The sequence below is a fragment of the Trichomycterus rosablanca genome, chromosome 4, assembly GCF_030014385.1.
Source record: "Trichomycterus rosablanca isolate fTriRos1 chromosome 4, fTriRos1.hap1, whole genome shotgun sequence".
NCBI classification, from domain to species: domain Eukaryota; kingdom Metazoa; phylum Chordata; class Actinopteri; order Siluriformes; family Trichomycteridae; genus Trichomycterus; species Trichomycterus rosablanca.
Window position 1 is genome coordinate 56,034,990 of NC_085991.1, and position 20,460 is coordinate 56,055,449.

Consider the following 20,460-nt stretch of genomic DNA (forward strand, 5'->3'; position numbering starts at 1 on the left):
ACTACAACAATGGAACCCCTGAACCCTGGAACACTAGAGCACTGGAACCCTGGAACACTTTAACACTGGAACCCGGAACCCTGGAACACTTTAACACTGGAACCCAGAACCCTGGAACACTTCAACACTGGAACCCCTGAACTCTGGAACCCCTGAAACACTACAACACTGGAACCCCTGAACCCTGGAACACTAGAGCACTGGAACCCTGGAACACTACAACACTGGAACCTCTGAACCCTGGAACACTAGAGCACTGGAACCCTGGAACACTACAACACTGGAACCCCTGAACCCTGGAACACTAGAGCACTGGAACCCTGGAACACTACAACACTGGAACCCCTGAACCCTGGAACCCCTGAACCCTAGAACACTAGAGCACTGGAACCCTGGAACACTTCAACACTGGAACACTGGAACCCCTGAAACACTACAGCACTGGAACCTTTGAACCCTGAAACACTACAACAATGGAACCCCTGAACCCTGGAACACTAGAGCACTGGAACCCTGGAACACTTTAACACTGGAACCCGGAACCCTGAAACACTACAACACTGGAACCCCTGATCTCTGGAACCTCTGAACACTGGAACACTAAAACCCCTGAACCCTAGAACCCTAGAACCCTGGAACCCTACAACTCTGGAACCCCTGAACCTTGACTTCCTGAACTGAGAGTCGAGTGAATTTAACACTCACTCTCGATGTAGGCGTGCAGTCTCTGGGGGGAGAGCAGGGGGAACCGAACTGGTTCCAGAGCCTCCACCACGTGTTTCTTCCTGTGAGAGACGTCCTGCAGTAACCAGCTCATGGCTGCGGTGAAGACCTGGAACTCGTCCTCGATCCTCAGTTCCTCACTGCGGAGGATTCGCACCAACTGATCCTTCAGCAGGCTGGAGAACTCGTCCGTCTCACACACCTGTAACACACACACACACACACACACACACACACACACACAACAGAGCTCACGTCTGAGGAAGCTGCAACAGTGCCACACAATCCTCACATGATCAACCTCTCAATCACCACCAGTTTAAAGATCAGAAGATCAGGAGGTGATGATGGGCTCACCATGGAGGGTCCTGGTGACAGGAAGGTGTGCTCACCTGTAGGAAGTGGGCGTGGATGTAATTCTGAACGAACTCCATCAGGTCGCTCTGTCCCATCTGCTCCAGGAACTGGTAAATTCCCACACAGTTACTGGGATCCATGTGGCTCCTGAGAAAATCTCCACAGATCCTCACCAGTTCAGCCAGCTGGAGCATGTCAGCCGCCATCATCAGGTCCTGAACGTTCTCCACCGTAACGTCCACGCAGCCTTAACACAACACACACACAACCTTTATACAACCTTCACACAACACACTCACACAACCTTTATACAACCTTTATACAACCTCCACACAACCATCATCATCAGGTCCTGAACGTTCTCCACCGTAACGTCCACGCAACCTTCACACAACACACACACAACCTTTATACAACCTTCACACAACCATCATCATCAGGTCCTGAACGTTCTCCACCGTAACGTCCACGCAACCTTCACACAACACACACACAACCTTTATACAACCTTCACACAACCATCATCATCAGGTCCTGAACGTTCTCCACCGTAACGTCCACGCAACCTTCACACAACACACACACAACACACACACAACCTTTATACAACCTCCACACAACCATCATCATCAGGTCCTGAACGTTCTCCACCGTAACGTCCACGCAACCTTCACACAACACACACACAACACACACACAACCTTTATACAACCTTCACACAACCATCATCATCAGGTCCTGAACGTTCTCCACCGTAACGTCCACGCAGCCTTCACACAACACACACACAACCTTTATACAACCTTCACACAACACACACACACACAACCTTTATACAACCTTTATACAACCTTTATACAACCTCCACACAACCATCATCATCAGGTCCTGAACGTTCTCCACCGTAACGTCCACGCAACCTTCACACAACACACACACAACCCTTATACAACCTTCACACAACCATCATCATCAGGTCCTGAACGTTCTCCACCGTAACGTCCACGCAACCTTCACACAACACACACACAACCTTTATACAACCTCCACACAACCATCATCATCAGGTCCTGAACGTTCTCCACTGTAACCTCCACACAACCTTCACACAACACACACACAACCTTTATACAACCTTCACACAACCATCATCATCAGGTCCTGAACGTTCTCCACTGTAACCTCCACACAACCTTCACACAACACACACACAACCTTTATACAACCTTCACACAACACACACACAACACACAGATAGGCTGTAGTCTTGTAGGGTGTGTACCTGTGTATATGGGTGTGGTTTTGGGGGTGGTAGGGTGTGGTTTTGGGCGTGTACCTGTGTATATGAACTCCAGCAGGGTCTGGAACACCTCGGCCTCCATGCCTGTTGGATTGTTGGGTGGGTTTGGCAGTGGTGGTGGTAGGGTGTGGTTTTGGGCGTGTGTGTGATGTGGTAGGGTGTGGTTTTGGGGGTAGTAGGGTGTGGTTTTGGGCATGTGTGTGAGGTAGTAGGGTGTGGTTTTGGGGGTAGTAGGGTGTGGTTTTGGGCGTGTGTGTGAGGTAGTAGGGTGTGGTTTTGGGGGTAGTAGGGTGTGGTTTTGGGGGTAGTAGGGTGTGGTTTTGGGCGTGTGTGTGAGGTAGTAGGGTGTGGTTTTGGGGGTAGTAGGGTGTGGTTTTGGGGGTAGTAGGGTGTGGTTTTGGGCGTGTACCTGTGTATATGAACTCCAGCAGGGTCTGGAACACCTCGGCCTCCATGCCTGTTGGATTGTTGGGTGGGTTTGGCAGTGGTGGTGGTAGGGTGTGGTTTTGGGCGTGTGTGTGATGTGGTAGGGTGTGGTTTTGGGGGTAGTAGGGTGTGGTTTTGGGCATGTGTGTGAGGTAGTAGGGTGTGGTTTTGGGGGTAGTAGGGTGTGGTTTTGGGCGTGTGTGTGAGGTAGTAGGGTGTGGTTTTGGGGGTAGTAGGGTGTGGTTTTGGGGGTAGTAGGGTGTGGTTTTGGGCGTGTACCTGTGTATATGAACTCCAGCAGGGTCTGGAACACCTCGGCCTCCATGCCTGTTGGATTGTTGGGTGGGTTTGGCAGTGGTGGTGGTAGGGTGTGGTTTTGGGCGTGTGTGTGATGTGGTAGGGTGTGGTTTTGGGGGTGTGTGTGAAGTAGTAGGGTGTGGTTTTGGGGGTAGTAGGGTGTGGTTTTGGGCGTGTACCTGTGTATATGAACTCCAGCAGGGTCTGGAACACCTCGGCCTCCATGCCTGTTGGATTGTTGGGTGGGTTTGGCAGTGGTGGTGGTAGGGTGTGGTTTTGGGCGTGTGTGTGATGTGGTAGGGTGTGGTTTTGGGGGTAGTAGGGTGTGGTTTTGGGCATGTGTGTGAGGTAGTAGGGTGTGGTTTTGGGGGTAGTAGGGTGTGGTTTTGGGCGTGTGTGTGAGGTAGTAGGGTGTGGTTTTGGGGGTAGTAGGGTGTGATTTTGGGCGTGTGTGTGATGTGGTAGGGTGTGGTTTTGGGGGTGTGTGAGGTAGTAGGGTGTGGTTTTGGGGGTGGTAGGGTGTGGTTTTGTGGGTAGTAGGGTGTGGTTTTGGGCGTGTACCTGTGTATATGAACTCCAGCAGGGTCTGGAACACCTCGACCTCCACGCCACTGATCTGAACCTCGTCCTCTCGAGCTTCACTCATCCCCGAGTTAAAGAGCGCTGAGAAGTATGGCCCGCTGGCCGCCAGCACCAGGCGGTGCACCTGAAAGACACGCCCACCCACCCTCAGCCTGACATCACACAGGTTCGAGCGCAGACGCATCTTATTCATCTGAGCCAGCAGCAGCTGGGCGTGGCGCTCTGAGGAACACCGAGAGTCCTCCTCCTGAGCTCGAGAGGGAAGCACCAACGCATTATCTGAGTGTGATGGGCTGCTGGAAGACATGCTGACCTCACCAGGTCTCACCAGGTTCCTTCAGGAGCATTCCATCCAATCATCATGAAGTTCAGATGCTGTTTATCTTCTCCAGCTTCCACCTTCACCACCATCATCATCCTGAAGGTCCGGAGAGACAATAAAGAGAAGGAATAAGGAACCACTGTCCCACCCAGGAGCCGCTAATCATAATCTCAATGCTTAGTGGACTATACATCAGAAGGTCACTGGCTCAAACCCCAGTACTGCCAACTTTGCACTGTTGGACCCCTGAGCAAAACCCTGAACCTTATTTCTCTTATAACACTGTAGAGTAAATCTGCAGTCCAACACCTTCTACAACCAAACACCACAAACTACAACCAAACACCAACCCCAAACTCTACAAACTACAACTAATCACCACCCCAAACACCACAAACTACAACCAAACACCAACCCCAAACACCACAAACTACAACCAAACACCAAACCCAAACTACAACCAAACACCAACCCCAAACACCACAAACTACAACCAAACACCACCCCAAACACTACAAACTACAACCAACCTCAAACACCACAAACTACAACTAATCACCACCCCAAACACTACAAACTACAACCAAACACCAACCCCAAACTACAACCAAACACCAAACCCAAACTACAACCAAACACCAACCCCAAACTACAACTAATCACCACCCCAAACACTACAAACTACAACCAAACACCAACCCCAAACTACAACCAAACCCCAAACCCTACAAACTACAACTAATCACCAACCCCAAACACTACAAAATACAACAAAAACACCAACTCCAAACTACAACCAAACCCCAAACCCTACAAACTACAACTAATCACCACCCCAAACACTACAAAATACAACAAAAACACCAATCCCAAACCCTACAAACTACAACCAAACACCAACCCCAAACTACAACCAAACACCAAACCCTACAAACTACAACTAAACACCACCCCAAACATTACAAACTACAACCAAACACCAACCCCAAACTACAACCAAACCCTACAAACTACAACCAACCACCAACCCTAAACACCACAAACTACAACCAAACACCAACCCTAAACACTACAAACTACAACCAAAAACCAACCCCAAACTACAACCAAACACCAAACCCTACAAACTACAACTAAACACCACCCCAAACACTACAAACTACAACCAAACACCAAACCCAAACCCTACAAACTACAACCAAACACCAACCCCAAACACCACAAACTACAACCAAACACCAACCCCAAACACCACAAACTACAACTAAACACCAACCCCAAACACCACAAACTACAACCAAACACCAACCCCAAACACTACAAACTACAACTAAACCCCAACCCCAAACACCATCTACACAAACTACAACCAAACACCACCCCAAACACTACAAACTACAACCAACCTCAAACACCACAAACTACAACTAATCACCACCCCAAACACTACAAACTACAACCAAACACCAACCCCAAACCAAACTACAACCAAACACCAACCCCAAACTACAACTAATCACCACCCCAAACACTACAAACTACAACCAAACACCAACCCCAAACTACAACCAAACCCCAAACCCTACAAACTACAACTAATCACCAACCCCAAACACTACAAAATACAACAAAAACACCAACTCCAAACTACAACCAAACCCCAAACCCTACAAACTACAACTAATCACCACCCCAAACACTACAAAATACAACAAAAACACCAATCCCAAACACCACAAACTACAACCAAACACCAACCCCAAACACTACAAACTACAACCAAACACTCCAAACTACAACCAAACCCCAAACCCTACAAACTACAACTAATCACCACCCCAAACACTACAAAATACAACAAAAACACCAATCCTAAACACCACAAACTACAACCAAACACCAACCCCAAACACTACAAACTACAACCAAACACTACAAACTACAAACAAACACCAACCCTAAACCCTACAAACTACAACCAAACACCAACCCCAAACTACAACCAAACACCAAACCCTACAAACTACAACTAAACACCACCCCAAACATTACAAACTACAACCAAACACCAACCCCAAACTACAACCAAACCCTACAAACTACAACCAACCACCAACCCTAAACACCACAAACTACAACCAAACACCAACCCTAAACACTACAAACTACAACCAAAAACCAACCCCAAACTACAACCAAACACCAAACCCTACAAACTACAACTAAACACCACCCCAAACACTACAAACTACAACCAAACACCAAACCCAAACCCTACAAACTACAACCAAACACCAACCCCAAACACCACAAACTACAACCAAACACCAACCCCAAACACCACAAACTACAACTAAACACCAACCCCAAACACCACAAACTACAACTAAACACCAACCCCAAACACTACAAACTACAACTAAACCCCAACCCCAAACACCACAAACTACAACCAAATACCAACCCCAAACACCACAAACTACAACTAAGCACCAACCCCAAACACCCCAAACTACAACCAAACACCAACCCCAAACACCACAAACTACAACTAAACACCAACCCCAAACACCACAAACTACAACCAAACACCAACCCCAAACACCACAAACTACAACCAAACACCAACCCCAAACACCACAAACTACAACCAAACACCAAACCCTACAAACTACAACTAAACACCAACCCCAAACACCCCAAACTACAACTAAACACCAACCCCAAACACCACAAACTACAACCGCAAACACCAACCCCAAACTACAACTAAACCCCAAACCCTACAAACTACAACTAAACACCACCCCAAACACCCCAAACTACAACTAAACCCCAAACCCTACAAACTACAACTAAACACCACCCCAAACACCACAAACTACAACTAAACCCCAAACCCTACAAACTACAACTAAACACCAACCCCAAACACCACAAACTACAACCGCAAACCCGATCAGCGATACTTCACAACGAGACACAAACAGAAGAGTTTAAATAAGATTCATGAGGCCGCTCAGGTGGTGCAGTGGTAAAAACACACGCTGGAACCAGAGCTGGATCTCGAATACATCGTATCTAATCTCGGCTCTACCTGCCGTCTAAGGCTGAGCGGCCACATGAACAACGATTGGCCTGTTGTTCAGATATGGGCGGGACTAAGCCGGATGGGGTCTCTCTCTCTGATGACCGGTGCAATTACGACCTCTGTTGGCTGATTGATGGCGCCTGCACAGAGATGAGAATAGAGTGCTGTCAGGGTGTGTCTCTCCGTACACAACGCTGAGCTGCACTGCACTCGTCACAGTGTAGGTGATGAGATGCATACGGCCGCTGCCCACGTGTCGGAGGGGGCGTGGGTTAGCTTCGTCCTCCTCGATCAGAGCGGGGATCGGCATCGGTGGAGAGGAAGCGTGATGCAATCGGGGAATCAGAAGGTGAGAAAATGCATAAAGAAAATAAAAAAATACGATTCATGGAACTGAACACATCTGAACCGAATGAAAACTCCGGGACGAGTCAGGATTGGCTGACCGGGGACATGTGATGGTCATGTGAAAGCTGTACACAACTGTTTGTGCTTGTACACTGTTCCTAATATAAGGAGCTTCTGCTGCACATTATTTAAAGTGAGTTTGTTTGTGAGATATTCGGCTCATTCAACAATACAATGTTTAATCATCTTACTGAAATATTGAACACTTTCTAATACTAAACACGATGTTTTACACCCCCCCCCCCCCCTAAAATAAAACTACTGTATACATACTGTTTATATCTGTTAGATACTAGAGGTTTTCCCATGATCCCCAGTGCTGTACATTCTGATTTAGTGATGATATATGAGCTTTAATCATGATAATATCTCAGTCTCTCAGTACTGTTTAAAGGTTTAGATGAAGTCCCTCTAAACCCTGGACGTTATTGCTGATGATCAGGGTTTTTCACTCGTCCACCCTGTCATCTCTTACTACTGTCTCTTAAAATGAAGAGCTGTTTTACATCCTGACATCATTTCCTGGAGGGAAAACAACTGTGGAAGATGAGCGGCTCATTAAACTCCTCATTTTAATGTTATAATGTCATATGGTCGACCATAACATGTCCACCCTGTTATGGGATGTATGAGAAAAAGCAAAACGATTTGGTCATTTTAAAAATAATCACACTAAAAAGCAGAGAATTCTGTGTCTGAATCCACTTTTATGCTAGCATGGTTTTGCTCACTCGTTAGCTAATGGCTAATTTCATGTCAGAATGTCCACGCTGTTACAGCCCAATACGTAACAGGCTGGACGTCACAGTGTGTATGAGGTGCATGTGTGATTTAGCTTCACCAATATTAGTTTGGAGAAGTAGAACACGTCCTTTTTATAATAAAACGTTTTCCAAAAGTTTTAAGGTCCCAGGAACGACCCAATTGTTAAAAGGATAGAGCTAATTAAGATTTCTATTTTGTTTTAATTATTGTTATATCGTTATTGTTATAAAGTTTGAGTCCCTTGAAAGGATCATTTTAGGTGGTTTGAACTTCTGCAGTCTTTTAAATTAAAATGCAAAAAAAAAAAAAAAAAGGAACTTGAGGTCCAGCCCTCCATGGGTTACATTAAAACCACCTCCTTGTTTCTACACTCACTGTCCATGTTATCAGCTCCACTTACCATATAGAAGCACTTTGTAGTTCTACAATTACTGACTGTAGTCCATCTGTTTCTCTACATGCTTTGTTACCTCCTTTCACCCTGTTCTTCAATGGTCAGGACCCCCGCAGAGCAGGTATTATTTAGGTGGTGGATGATTCTCAGCACTGCAGTGACACTGACATGGTGCTGGTGTGTTAGTGTGTGTTGTGCTGGTATGAGTGAGTGGATTTTTAAACACCTCACCGTCACTGCTGGACTGAGAATCGTCCACCAATCAAAAACATCCAGCCGACAGCGCCCCGTGGGCAGCGTCCTGTGACCACCGATGAAGGTCTAGAAGATGAGCGACTCGAACAGCAGCAATAGATGAGCGATCGTCTCTGACTTTACATCTACAAGGTGGACCGACTAGGTAGGCGTGTCTAATAGAGTGGACAGTGAGTGGACACGGTGTTTAAAAACTCCAGCAGCGCTGCTGTGTCTGATCCACTCATACCAGCACAACACACACTAACACACCACCACCATGTCAGTGTCACTGCAGAATCATCCACCACCTAAATAATACCTGCTCTGTGGGGGTCCTGACCATTGAAGAACAGGGTGAAAGGGGGTAACAAAGCATGTAGAGAAACAGATGGACTACAGTCAGTAATTGTAGAACTACAAAGTGCTTCTATATGGTAAGTGGAGCTGATAACATGGACAGTGAGTGTAGAAACAAGGAGGTGGTTTTAATGTTATGACTGATCGGTGTATACAGACATAAACATGATCACATTCCTGCATCATCTGTCCTGTTATTATTCTCACTTCTACACCTTCTACACCTCATATACCTCTGCATTACACTCTATATTCTCTCTATATCAGTCATTCATGAATAATTAAATCTTACCTTTTTTATTTATATTTATTTTTCATTTTATTCACACCGACTACCGCTCTTCCTTATTTACATCGATTACTCTGCAGATCATCTCTCCGTCCTGTCGGCACTGCGGTTCAGACTGAACTAGCCGAACTCCGATCAGGAGATCGCAGTTTACTTTTGTAAATTATATAATTATATTCACTTTATTTACAGATTCAACATATAAATACATTATAATCATATCATTTCATTATTAGTGTCTTTGAAACATCATTGTTATTTACAGCCCCTGCTGATTTATTACTCTAAATGCTTTCAGATCCTCATTTGTGTAATATAATATAAAGCAAACACACAAGTAAACACACAGATTATAAATAAAGCTTTAATTAATTTTAACATTTATATCACAAACACCCCTGATAACTCAATATTTGTCTTTTATATGGAGGAATTACCTCCAATCCTCTGTACTGGACTGCTTTACTTCAGTCATACTGGCTTAACTGGTTATTTAGGTTCTTATCACAGCATTACTGGGTTTATTTTAACACTTTATTTCTTTATCTATCAAACATGAACTTGTTCTTGTGCTTTGGATCATTGTCCCCTGATATAACCCAACTGTTCTTGAGCTTCATATCTAAATTAGTTAGAGAATAAAAACTATGAATCCATTTATTATGGAACATCACCCAGACACCCAGACACGTTACACCACATGTATTAAAACCCCCTGAAATAAAATCCTTCCACTTTCAACTTCTCAGTCCACAGAAAATAATCCCAAAAGGAGAAGGGGTTATTAATATGAGGAGGTTTTTTTACCCTTTTACACAGGATGAGCTGATAACGTTTTGCTTTAAAAACTGTATTTTGTGGGGTTTTGTTTGTATTTTCTATATGAACTGTATTTTTACTTGTATCCTTCACTGTGCTCCAGGGTAAAGGATTTCTCCTACACTGGGTTCTCAGCTCCAAACAGAAGTGATGATAAATCATTTGTGGACACAGTTGATTCTAAAAGGAGCAGGCGGCTCGGTGGGTAGCACTGTCACCTCACAGCAAGAAGGTCCTGCGTTCGATCCCCAGACGGGGCGGTCCGGGTCCTTTCTGTGTGGAGTTTGCATGTTCTCCCCATGTCTGTGGGTTTCCTCCCACAGTACAAAGGCGTGTAAGTAGTTCATGACTGTGTTTGATATTAAACCTGAAAGCAGGAACTACCTGTCCTGTCATGAATGGAATCAAAGTGTAAAACATCACGTTACAATCCTGATAAATAAATAAATAATCATTCTGAAGGGAGCAATCTGAGCTAAACAGTGTCAGAATGAAGTTACTGTTGAGGTACAGTGTGGCCTGCATTAAATGACAATAATAATTAAAGTCCTCCTGAGCCCATGTGGATATGCTCATTACGGCAGTGGTTCCCAACCACGTGCCAGTACCAGTACCAGGCCCAGGCCACACAGAAAGAATAAATAATTAGAGATCGCTACATCAGCAATGAAACACTGCTTTTATTTACAACACACGGGTGTTTATCATCTCATATCACCACTAGGTGGAAGCAGTGTGTCATTGCAGCGGAAAAAGCTAATTTGTGAGCAGTATAATTATTCTATATTTAATCCTCACGCCCCTGCCGGTCCGTAAAATTTTATCTTATATGAAACCGGTCCGTGGTGCTAAAAAGGTTGGGGATTGTTGCATTACGGTAACAAGGGTATTGAGCCCCGAGGGCTTGCAGCTGGTGTCTTGTAGCTTCTGGGCTCCTTTGCCGTCCAGCCATCCTCTTCGAATTGCTTCCTCAACAATGAAGTTACCACTTCCGGTTTCCATCAGTCCTCCTGTCAGGTTCTTGTCATATTATGTATATAACAATAATAATAAAATACCTAAATTCTTTGCAACCATAGGCTAAGAAACATTGTCTTTGAACTGACAGTTCTCTCCTGAAGTTTGGAACATCTACGCTTGCATTGATTGATCCTTAGGTGGATCTTCTGTTTTTCTCCAGTCCTGATTCCCTAAACCTGTTACTAGTTCAACTGCTAATGGTGGAACCTTTCAAAACAGTGATACCCTTATAACCTGAATCCTATTTTTGCCTCTGTTCCTGGCTTTGGTAGAACTGCAAAGCAAGACCCCTCAAGAGTGTCAAGAGCATCACTGCATTAGAAGTTCCTACATTATTCACAGGATTCTTCCACATGACGTTTCCTGTTTTAGTTTTTATTTCTTACGTTCTGGAAATCATTTTAAAATCAAAACATTCGCTGCATTAAAACTAAAATAATGGAAATAATTTAGCACAATAAATAAACAAACTACAGACAAAAAATGAAGTGGAGAAACTTTATTAATATTCTTTTGTTGGTGCCGACTGGTTTCTATCATTTTTCAAAACATATCTGGTACATATAAAATATTCCCTCCTTTAATTATTTACTCTCTTTATCTATAGAGAAAATTCCTTTCTTAGATTTTAACATCTTTAAAAAAAGTATACAACATTTCAAACGACTATAAAAGATATTTCAATACAGACTGATTAATAAAGCAGAGCGTCAGAACCGATCTGAACCTAAACCGTGCAAATAAAACTCCAACTAAAGCTGATAATCAACACAAGCTCCCCAAACTATTGATTAGTGAAATAAATGATGATTAATATGATTTCAGATAATATCCCCGAACACCGGACTGAATATGAAACGAAGTAAAAATGAATAAACGAGTGAATAAATGAATGATTATGAGCCTTTATAGATGAAGGTGTTTAGTATGGACTGAAGCTGCTGCTGGTGTAGCTGTAGGTGGCCGTGGAGGAATAATCCACGCTGCCTCGGCGGGATCCACTCCTGGATCCAGCTCTAGATCCGGTGCGGGAATTGGGTCCCGAAGACACGTTGTAGGGGCTGCTGATACCCTTGGTGGACATAGAAGTGGCCTGGAGCATCTTCATTCCATTGTTCTCCTCCACCATGCAGTTATCCATGGCCTCCTTATACGAGATCTTCAGCTTGGTCTTGGGGCAGGTGAGGCTCTTGATGTAGTTCCTGGTGTCCTGCAGCTTCTGGGCCCCTTTGCCATCCAGCCATCCTCTTCGAATTGCTTCCTCGATAGTGACTCGCTTGCCACTCCCGGGTTCCATCAGTCCTCCCGTCAGGTACTGGAACTCCAGGAACCTCTGCCCAGCCTCGTACGGCAGCCACTTCTCTTTTATGGCCTCCGCGGCCGAAAGTTTCCTCCTGGTCTTGATGTCCTCGAACCCAGCGAAGGCTTTCTGAGCCGGCTTCAGTTTGGTGGCCATGTCCTCTTCGATGACGCTCTGATGTATGGCGTCTTGCAGAGAGAGCCTCTTGCCAGTGGCAGGGTTAATGACGCCACCAGTGCAGACCTGGGCCTCCAGGAGGCGCTGAGCAGTGATGGTGTCCACGATGCCGCGCCGCTGAGCTTCGGTTATTGTGATCTTCTCCAAGGTTTCCGTGTCAAAGATGGCTGCGACTGGACTCTGGTCATCCAGGATGTCAGCAGGAGGGGAGAGCGTGATGGAGACACTGGCGAATCGCTTACGGACCGTCGGAGAGGATGGCGTGACGTCTGTGGGGCTACTGCAGGAGGTGACGTCGTCTGCGACGCTGGTGCAAATGGAAAGCTCGGAGCTGTCGGCCTTACTCGTGATGAGATTAGCAAACTGGGTAAGGCTCAGGGTTCCTGCGCGGTACTGGTCTAAAGCGCTTTTAGAAATGACTCCCTTGTCCAGAGAGGCCTGGACATCAAACTGGGTGCCGGTTTTACGGTCAACGATGACTAGTCGAGTCTTGCCGCTGGGATCGGTGATGGTGATCTCCTCCCACTCACACTCTTGTTCAGAAAGATTGAGGAAGGTGTCGTAGTCGATCAGCTCTCTGTGGTACGCCTCACGGACGGACATCTCTTTGCCCGTGTCCGGGTCAACGATCACGACTCTTCTCTTGCGGAGGGTGTTCTTCTGGGTGGATTGCTGTGATGACTGGGTTTTATCTTTTATAGGCAGGAGGGTGAGACCTGTATTGGGATCTTTGATACATCTCTTCTGCAGCTCCAGGTAGGTCAGGTTCTCGTGAGTGTTGGGATCGAAAAAGCCCTTGGTATCGTCCCCTTCGTAGGTCAGAATATCATTCATATCACGGTTGAAGTATCCTTTCTTGTAGGCCATTTCCACGTCGATGCGATGGCTCTCCTTAGGATCGATGATGCCACCACTGGCTATCTGAGCCTCCAGAAGTCTAATCCCGTGACCCTTTTCAATCAGCTCTTTCTCAATAGCTTGGAAGAGAGAGATGAGCTTGCCGGTACCGGGATCACGATATCCAGTCACGGCTCTCTCGGCCGACAGGAGCTTGTCTTTAAATTCTTTACCCACCAGGGTTCTCTTCCATGCATCCTCCACTGTCATGTAGTTGTTATTCACTGGATCGATCATGAACCCAGAGGCAGCCTGGGCTTCAAGCAGTTCCAGAGTGGTTCCCGGACGGAGAAGACCTTCTTTCATGGCCTGGTAGAACGGCAGGACTCTATCATGGGCCTCATCATAAACACCAGCAATGCAGTTGGATCCGGTTAAATACCGCTTGAGTCTAGTCTCGATATCTTTAACGGAGAGTTGACCTTGTTTGACCTTGTCCACATCGGTCTGATTAATCATGTTGCACTGAAGAAGCTCATCAAGTGAAACCTTATTCCGGATGCCCTGGACGGAAAACTGAGACGAATCGACTGCGACCACCTCCTGATCGGTCTGGGTCTGTTTAACCGTGGCGCTGGGACGTAGCTGCAGCTTCTTCAGCTCTCTCTCCAGAGTTTCCTTCCTGCGGTTCAGTTCCACCATTTCCGTCTCGGAGTTCTGCAGGCGGATCCGGTAGCGTTCCTCCGCGCTCCTCAGCTCGGCGGCCAGCCTGGCGATTTCGTTCTGCAGCGACCCGCGATCCCTGTCGGCCTGGTCCTGGGTAGACTGCCACTGTCTCATCTGACCCTCCTTCAACTCATACTGGCTCTTCCAGTAGGTGAAGTCCTTGCGGAGCTTGTCGATCTCCTCCTGGAGGCGCTGCTTCTGGCGCAGCTCCGAATCCAGGGACAGCTTGATGCGGTTCAGCTCCTCCTCAGAGCGCTGCTGCTTGTCCTTGTTCATCTCCAGCATCTTGAGCTTGGCTAGGAGGTTGTCCCTCTCGTGAAGGACCTCCTTATAGTGAGTTTGAGACTCTTGGATGATCAGAGTTGACTGAAAAGAAACAAGAGAGAAATAATTACTCAATCGATCAACAGTCATGGAATCAAGAATCAAGAAGCATGTAGCATTTAGCATTAAGCGTAGCAAAGCAGTGAAATAAAAGCGAGTAGCGAAGCCACAGCAAAGCGAGCACGTTCATAACGTTTACATTTTTACAGAAGAATACCTCCGAATATTGCTTTTGGATTTTGTTTATTTCCGCCTTATACTTCTCTCTCTCTTTATTCAGCTCATTAATGTTGGCCTGAAGCTCAAGGCTTCGTTTATTGGCGCTCTGTAGCTGCTGCTGTATGGCTGAGAGCTGGGCGGCGTATTCGCTGTCGTAGCTGCTCTTGCTGCTCTTCAGGTCGTCCCGCTCCTGGCGTAAAGCCCTCAGCTCCTCCTCGAGCCTGAGTCGTTCCTTGGTGAGGTTCTGCGTGAGCTTCTGGAGCTTCTCGATCTCGCTGGTGCCCTCGTTCAGCGCTCGGCTCTTCTCCTCGATGGTCTTGTACAGACTCTCGTTGCGCAGGTTGACTTCCCGGACCCGCGCCTGCTCCTGGGTCAGCAGCTGCTGCAGCGCCTTCAGTTCGGCTGTGAGTTTGGCGAAGTTCTCGGAGGTTGACGTGTGCTCCCTCCGACTCCTCTCCAGCTCCTCCTGAAGGCGCCGGAGGTCCTGCTCGTACCTCCGGCCGGTGGCACTATCTTCCTCCTTGTGGACGCGGAGCGTGTTGATGGTGCTGGTGTACTCCCTGCACAGATTGTTTAACCTCTCCAGCTCAGATTCGATCCTCTTTCTTCTGGTCAGCTCATCTTGGTTGGCTTTGCGCTCCTTCTCCAGCTCAGCCTCCAGCCTGCTCATCACACCTTGGAGATCAGTAATCCGACCTTGGAGCCTGGTAGCGTTCTGGTCTGCTGTGACCCTTTGCTTCTCAATCTCGATACGGACAACGTTGGTCTCCTGCTCGGAGAATTTCAACTTGTTGATGACCTCCAGGGAGGAATTGTGCTTGGCATGCAAGTCAGCCTCTGTCTGGCGTAGTCTTTGGTTCTCCATCTCCAGAGCTTTCCTCTTCCGTGCTTCCTCCTCTAGGTTCTGCGTCAGCAAGGAGATCTGGCGAATCTTCTCCTGCGCGCCGCTGTTTGCCTTTGCGACATCATCCCTGTACCTCGTCTCAATTTCAGTCTTCTGTCTCGTGATAGTCTGAAACTGTATCTCCAGTTCCTTTCTTCTCCTGGATTCCTCCGTTCCAGATGACTTCTGCTGGTGTGCTTCCTGCTCAGCCCGTTTCCTATCTTGTTCCACTTGGCTGAAGGACAGCCGAAGTCTTTTGAGTTCCTCTTCGAGGTTCCTCTTCTCATCTGAGAGCCTGTTCAGCTGCAGCTTCAGTTCAGCCGTGTCGGCTTCCTTCTCCTGGCTGGCCTTGAGCACGGTGGTCTTGGTGATTTGTATCTCAGACTGAAACGTTTGTTTTAGAGAATTCATCTCCTGGTTGAACTGGTTTCTTACCTTAGAGGTCTCCGACTCCGCCGCTCGGCGCTGAGAGGCCTCGTCCTGCAGCTGCCTTTTTAGCTGCTCGATCTCTCGCTCCTTGTCCTTGATAGTCTTCTCAAAGTCGATCCTGGACCAGTTGAGCTCATCCAGCTCTTTCTGTCTTTTGCGGACGGCGTCCTCGTACTCTTGCTGCTGGACACCATAGCGCTCCTCGGCCAGTCTCCGCTTACGTTTCTCCTCGTCGATGAGCATTGTGAGGCGTGCCACTTGGTCGCTGAGGTCCTTTAGCTTGTTTTGGGTGCCGTCCAGGCTCTCCTTGGTGAGAAGGTACCTCCTGGACTCGTCGCTCTTCTCGCTCTCTATGATGATGAGCTTTTCTTTAGCCTGAGAGAGCTCCAGCTTGTAACATGCCAAAATGTCCTCCTTTGACTTGCTGTTCTGAGAGCCGTCCTGTAGATCGTCTTTAAGGCGCCTCAGTTCCTCCTCCAGAAGCTCAATCCTCGTGTTCTGCATCTGCAGGACGGAAACACATGGAATAATGAGACGATCATGAGAGGACCAGTAAACATCTCTAGTAGAAACCAGTAAACCCAGTGCTCACCTTCAGCTCCTCCATGTTCTTCATCATCTCACTGAGGAACTTGTTGTAATCTGTGGAGCGTGTCAGCAGTTCCATGTAGCGAGTCTGGAGATCTGAGACCTGTTATGGTGGTGAGAAAGAAGAAGCTTACTGTACTGGTGTGTGTACTGGTGTGTGTACTGGTGTGTGTATTGGTGTGTGTACTGGAGTATACTGGTGTGTACTGTTGCGAGTACTGGTGTGTGTACTGGTGTGTGTATTGGTGTGTGTACTGGTGTGTGTATTGGTGTGTGTACTGGTGTATACTGGTGTGTACTGGTGTGTGTACTGGTGTGTATTGGTGTGTGTACTGGTGTATACTGGTGTGTGTACTGGTGTGTACTGGTGTGTGTACTGGTGTGTACTGGTGTGTACTGTTGCGAATACTGGTGTGTATACTGGTGTGTATTGGTGTGTGTACTGTTGCAAGTACTGATGTGTGTATTAGTGTGTACTGTTGCGAGTACTGGTGTGTGTACTGGTGTGAGTACTGGTGTGTACTGGTGTGTACTGTTGCGAATACTGGTGTGTATTGGTGTGTGTACTGTTGCAAGTACTGGTGTGTGTATTGGTGTGTGTACTGGTGTGTGTACTGGAGAGTATTGGTGTGTGTACTGGTGTGTGTACTGGTGTGTGTACTGTTGCAAGTACTGATGTGTGTATTAGTGTGTGTACTGACTGGTGTGTACTGGTGTGTGTACTGTTGTGTACTGTTGTGTACTGTTGCGTACTGTTGCGCGTACTGGTGTGTCTACTGGTGTGTACTGGTGTGTACTGGTGTATACTGATGTGTACTGTTGCGAGTACTGGTGTGTGTACTGGTGTGTGTACTGGTGCTCACCTCCTGATTGAGTACAGTGGCTGGAGACTGCAGCATGGTTCTCTTGATGGGGATGTTGAGGAGCGTCTCCAGTCCAGCGCTGTACGATGCTAACTGCAGCTCATAATCCTGAACAGCCCAGAACGACACACATGATGTTATTTATATGCATAAATAATATATATATATATATATATATAGAATAATATAGCAATAACGTATATAAAGAAGTGGGCGGAGCCTTCATGAGCTCGAGTGTACGTCTTTGTGACATCTACCTTTATGGAGCTGGAGCAGGTACCGGCGTCCTTCTGCACCTCGTCCACTCTGTCCTTTTTCCCCTTGATCTCAGTGTGTAGCGTCTGCAACACAAACGTCAACATGTCAGACCTCTGGTTTACATTTACACTGTAGCCAAAAGTATGTGAACCTTTCTGATTATCCTGCCGGCGGTTTGGAGGGTTCAGCATTATATGTCTCCAAGAGAACGTGCCACTTGGTCGCTGAGGTCTTTCAGCTGATTCTGGGTGCTGTCTGAGCACTCCTTGGTAAGAAGGTACCTCCAGGACTTGTTGCTCTCGTCGCTCTTTATTATGATGAGCGTTTCTTCGGTCTGAGAGAGCTCGAGAGCCTCCTGTAGATCATCCATCTCCTCCTCCAGAAGATCAGTCTTAGTTTGACTTCCAACAGGTTGGGCGCCTAGGTGGACAGTGACCGACTTGTTCGAGGAAGGGAAATCCTCAGATTTAGATCGTTTCTGCCAGGGACTGGAATGAGCTTCCTCCGGGCGGGTTGCTGGGCCAGGAGCTCAGCTTGGAGTAGAGAGGAGCCGGTTGAGATGCCTCCTGGACGCATGCCTCTTTTTGGAGGTACAGCAGGCACGGACGACTGGGAGGAGGCATTACATCTCTCCATCAGAGGAGCTGGTAGAAGCGGATTTTCGGGATTTAGCAAAGCGACTTACAGTACTGTGGCAGTACATTGTACCTAGGGTTAGGGCCTTGCTCAAGGGCCCAACATTGATAACCTGGCAGTGGTAGGGCTTGAACCAGTGACCTTTCGATTACTAGTAGGCTACAACTGCCCTATGGTGCTGCACAGAGACAGGGAGTAACGGAGATCAGTGCGTGACTCTCTGTAAGCTATACGGATCTCCTTGTGAACCACGGTGCAGGTGAAAAGAAGCGGTACTGCACACGTGTCGGAGGGGGCGTGTGTTAGGTACGAACCATCCTTGGGGAATTGGATACGACTACATTGGGAGATAAAATAAACACCAGGATGAAATCTGGCAACCCTGCCGATGCCGTTTCCGACTGAGAACATGTGGAGAACATTTTAGGAACCCTCGCTCTTCAAACCTTGTGCTGGTTGAGATGGTCGGTGACCTCCTGCACCGTTCTCAGCTTCTGGTTCTGCAGTTTGTTCAGGCGCTGGCTGGTCTGGTTGATCCACTGGTCCACCTGAGAGCTGCTCTGCTGGTACTGACGGAGCTGGTCCTCATGGCTCCTCAGATCGTTCATCCTGAAAGACACACATTAAAACATACAATCTTATCTTGTCTATCTGCATAGCTAATGATCTACATGACCAAAAGTATGTGGACATGATTTTCTAAGCTGGAATAGTTGCACCCTTTGGTGCAATCTGGTGTTGAGATCTGGTGTTGAGGAACCTTAATGGCTTGCACAGAGCCTTGACCTCAATCCTACTGAACACCTTTGGGATGAATGGGAATGGCTGCTGCAAAAAGTGGGCCAAACTTTAGTTTATTAATGCTGTCCACATACTTTTGGCCATGTAGTGTATAGTGTAATTATGGCACTTGTTTCCGGTCAGGTCCATCAGAAGAACCCTTGGAACTCTGGGGAATTAGGGGTCAAAATTTAACCACAATGCTGCAGATGTCTGGGACTCAATCTTGTGTTGTCTGAATACTAAAAGCATTCCTTAAGAGGTGAACTGGAACTCTGACTGTGAGCCAGACCTTTTCTGCAGTCATCTTTCTAAGTCTGGTGGACAGATTTCCAGAGGAGTGGAGACTGTTAAAGCAGGAACTGAGCCTCTAAGTGAATACCACTGGGTGTCCATATATTTCTGAGAATGCTGTGATGCTCACCGGGAGTTGATCTGACCGAGGATGCGCTCCCAGCGGAGGCTCATCTGTTTGACCTCCACGGAGAACTTGTCCAGGTCCACGTCACACTGGTGGAAGTTCTGATCGATCTGACTGTTCCACTCGATGGCCTTCTTAAGCTCCGCCTCCATGGCCTTCAGGACGTCCTTCCTCTGATCCAGGTCGGCCTTCATGTTCTGCACAGGGACACACCCAACACTTCCAGTGAGGCTCTGTACCTGGAGACCACGTCGACCCCCTCATACCGTGGCTGACCTCTTACCTTGAGCGTGATGGCGTAGTCCTGAAGCTCGGACGGGTCCAGGGAGCTCGTCTCCTTCTCCGTCAGCCGAGCTTCGTGAACTTTGATGATGTCCTCGGCACGACTGAGACTCTGGAAGAAAGCCTGCAGAGCCTTTAGCCTGCAAGATACAAACACAGCCATGAAGCTCCTGTGAGGACAAGAAGCTGGAGAGGAGCTGAGGAAGAAGAAAAAGAAGGCAGGAGAAAGGAAAGGAAGAAGGTAGAGGTGGACGAAGAAGAATCTGGACCAGCAGATAAATGACGAGAAGACAAGGTTGATGGACAAAGTAAGAGAGAAGAAAAAAGAAAGCAGATGATGAGCAGAGGAG

At 47.2% G+C, this 20,460-nt stretch overlaps 2 protein-coding genes across 4 annotated transcripts in view; both read right to left on the reverse strand.

Annotated features, from left to right (window-relative positions):
• The window catches only part of ipp (intracisternal A particle-promoted polypeptide), a 40,607-nt gene extending 30,968 nt beyond the window's left edge, over positions 1-9,639 (reverse strand). The window contains exons 1-4 of the mRNA XM_062993485.1: positions 9,552-9,639; positions 3,665-4,103; positions 1,116-1,327; positions 706-925 (exon numbers count right to left, since the gene is read on the reverse strand). Of these exons, the coding sequence (XP_062849555.1) occupies positions 706-925; positions 1,116-1,327; positions 3,665-3,992 (760 nt within the window). The 5' untranslated portion in view covers positions 3,993-4,103; positions 9,552-9,639. The remainder of the gene's footprint in view (positions 1-705; positions 926-1,115; positions 1,328-3,664; positions 4,104-9,551) is intronic.
• Positions 9,640-11,871: 2,232 nt separating this feature from the next.
• Positions 11,872-20,460, reverse strand: part of dspa (desmoplakin a) — a 52,370-nt gene continuing 43,781 nt past the window's right edge. For 2 of the 3 annotated variants that reach the window (XM_062994592.1, XM_062994593.1), the window contains 8 exons: positions 20,112-20,250; positions 19,832-20,025; positions 19,074-19,236; positions 17,991-18,074; positions 17,734-17,841; positions 16,875-16,973; positions 14,969-16,786; positions 11,872-14,793 (listed from right to left, as the gene is read on the reverse strand). In XM_062994592.1, the coding sequence (XP_062850662.1) occupies positions 12,310-14,793; positions 14,969-16,786; positions 16,875-16,973; positions 17,734-17,841; positions 17,991-18,074; positions 19,074-19,236; positions 19,832-20,025; positions 20,112-20,250 (5,089 nt within the window). In that variant the 3' untranslated portion in view covers positions 11,872-12,309. The remainder of the gene's footprint in view (positions 14,794-14,968; positions 16,787-16,874; positions 16,974-17,733; positions 17,842-17,990; positions 18,075-19,073; positions 19,237-19,831; positions 20,026-20,111; positions 20,251-20,460) is intronic. The other variant, XM_062994595.1, reaches the window with a different exon arrangement.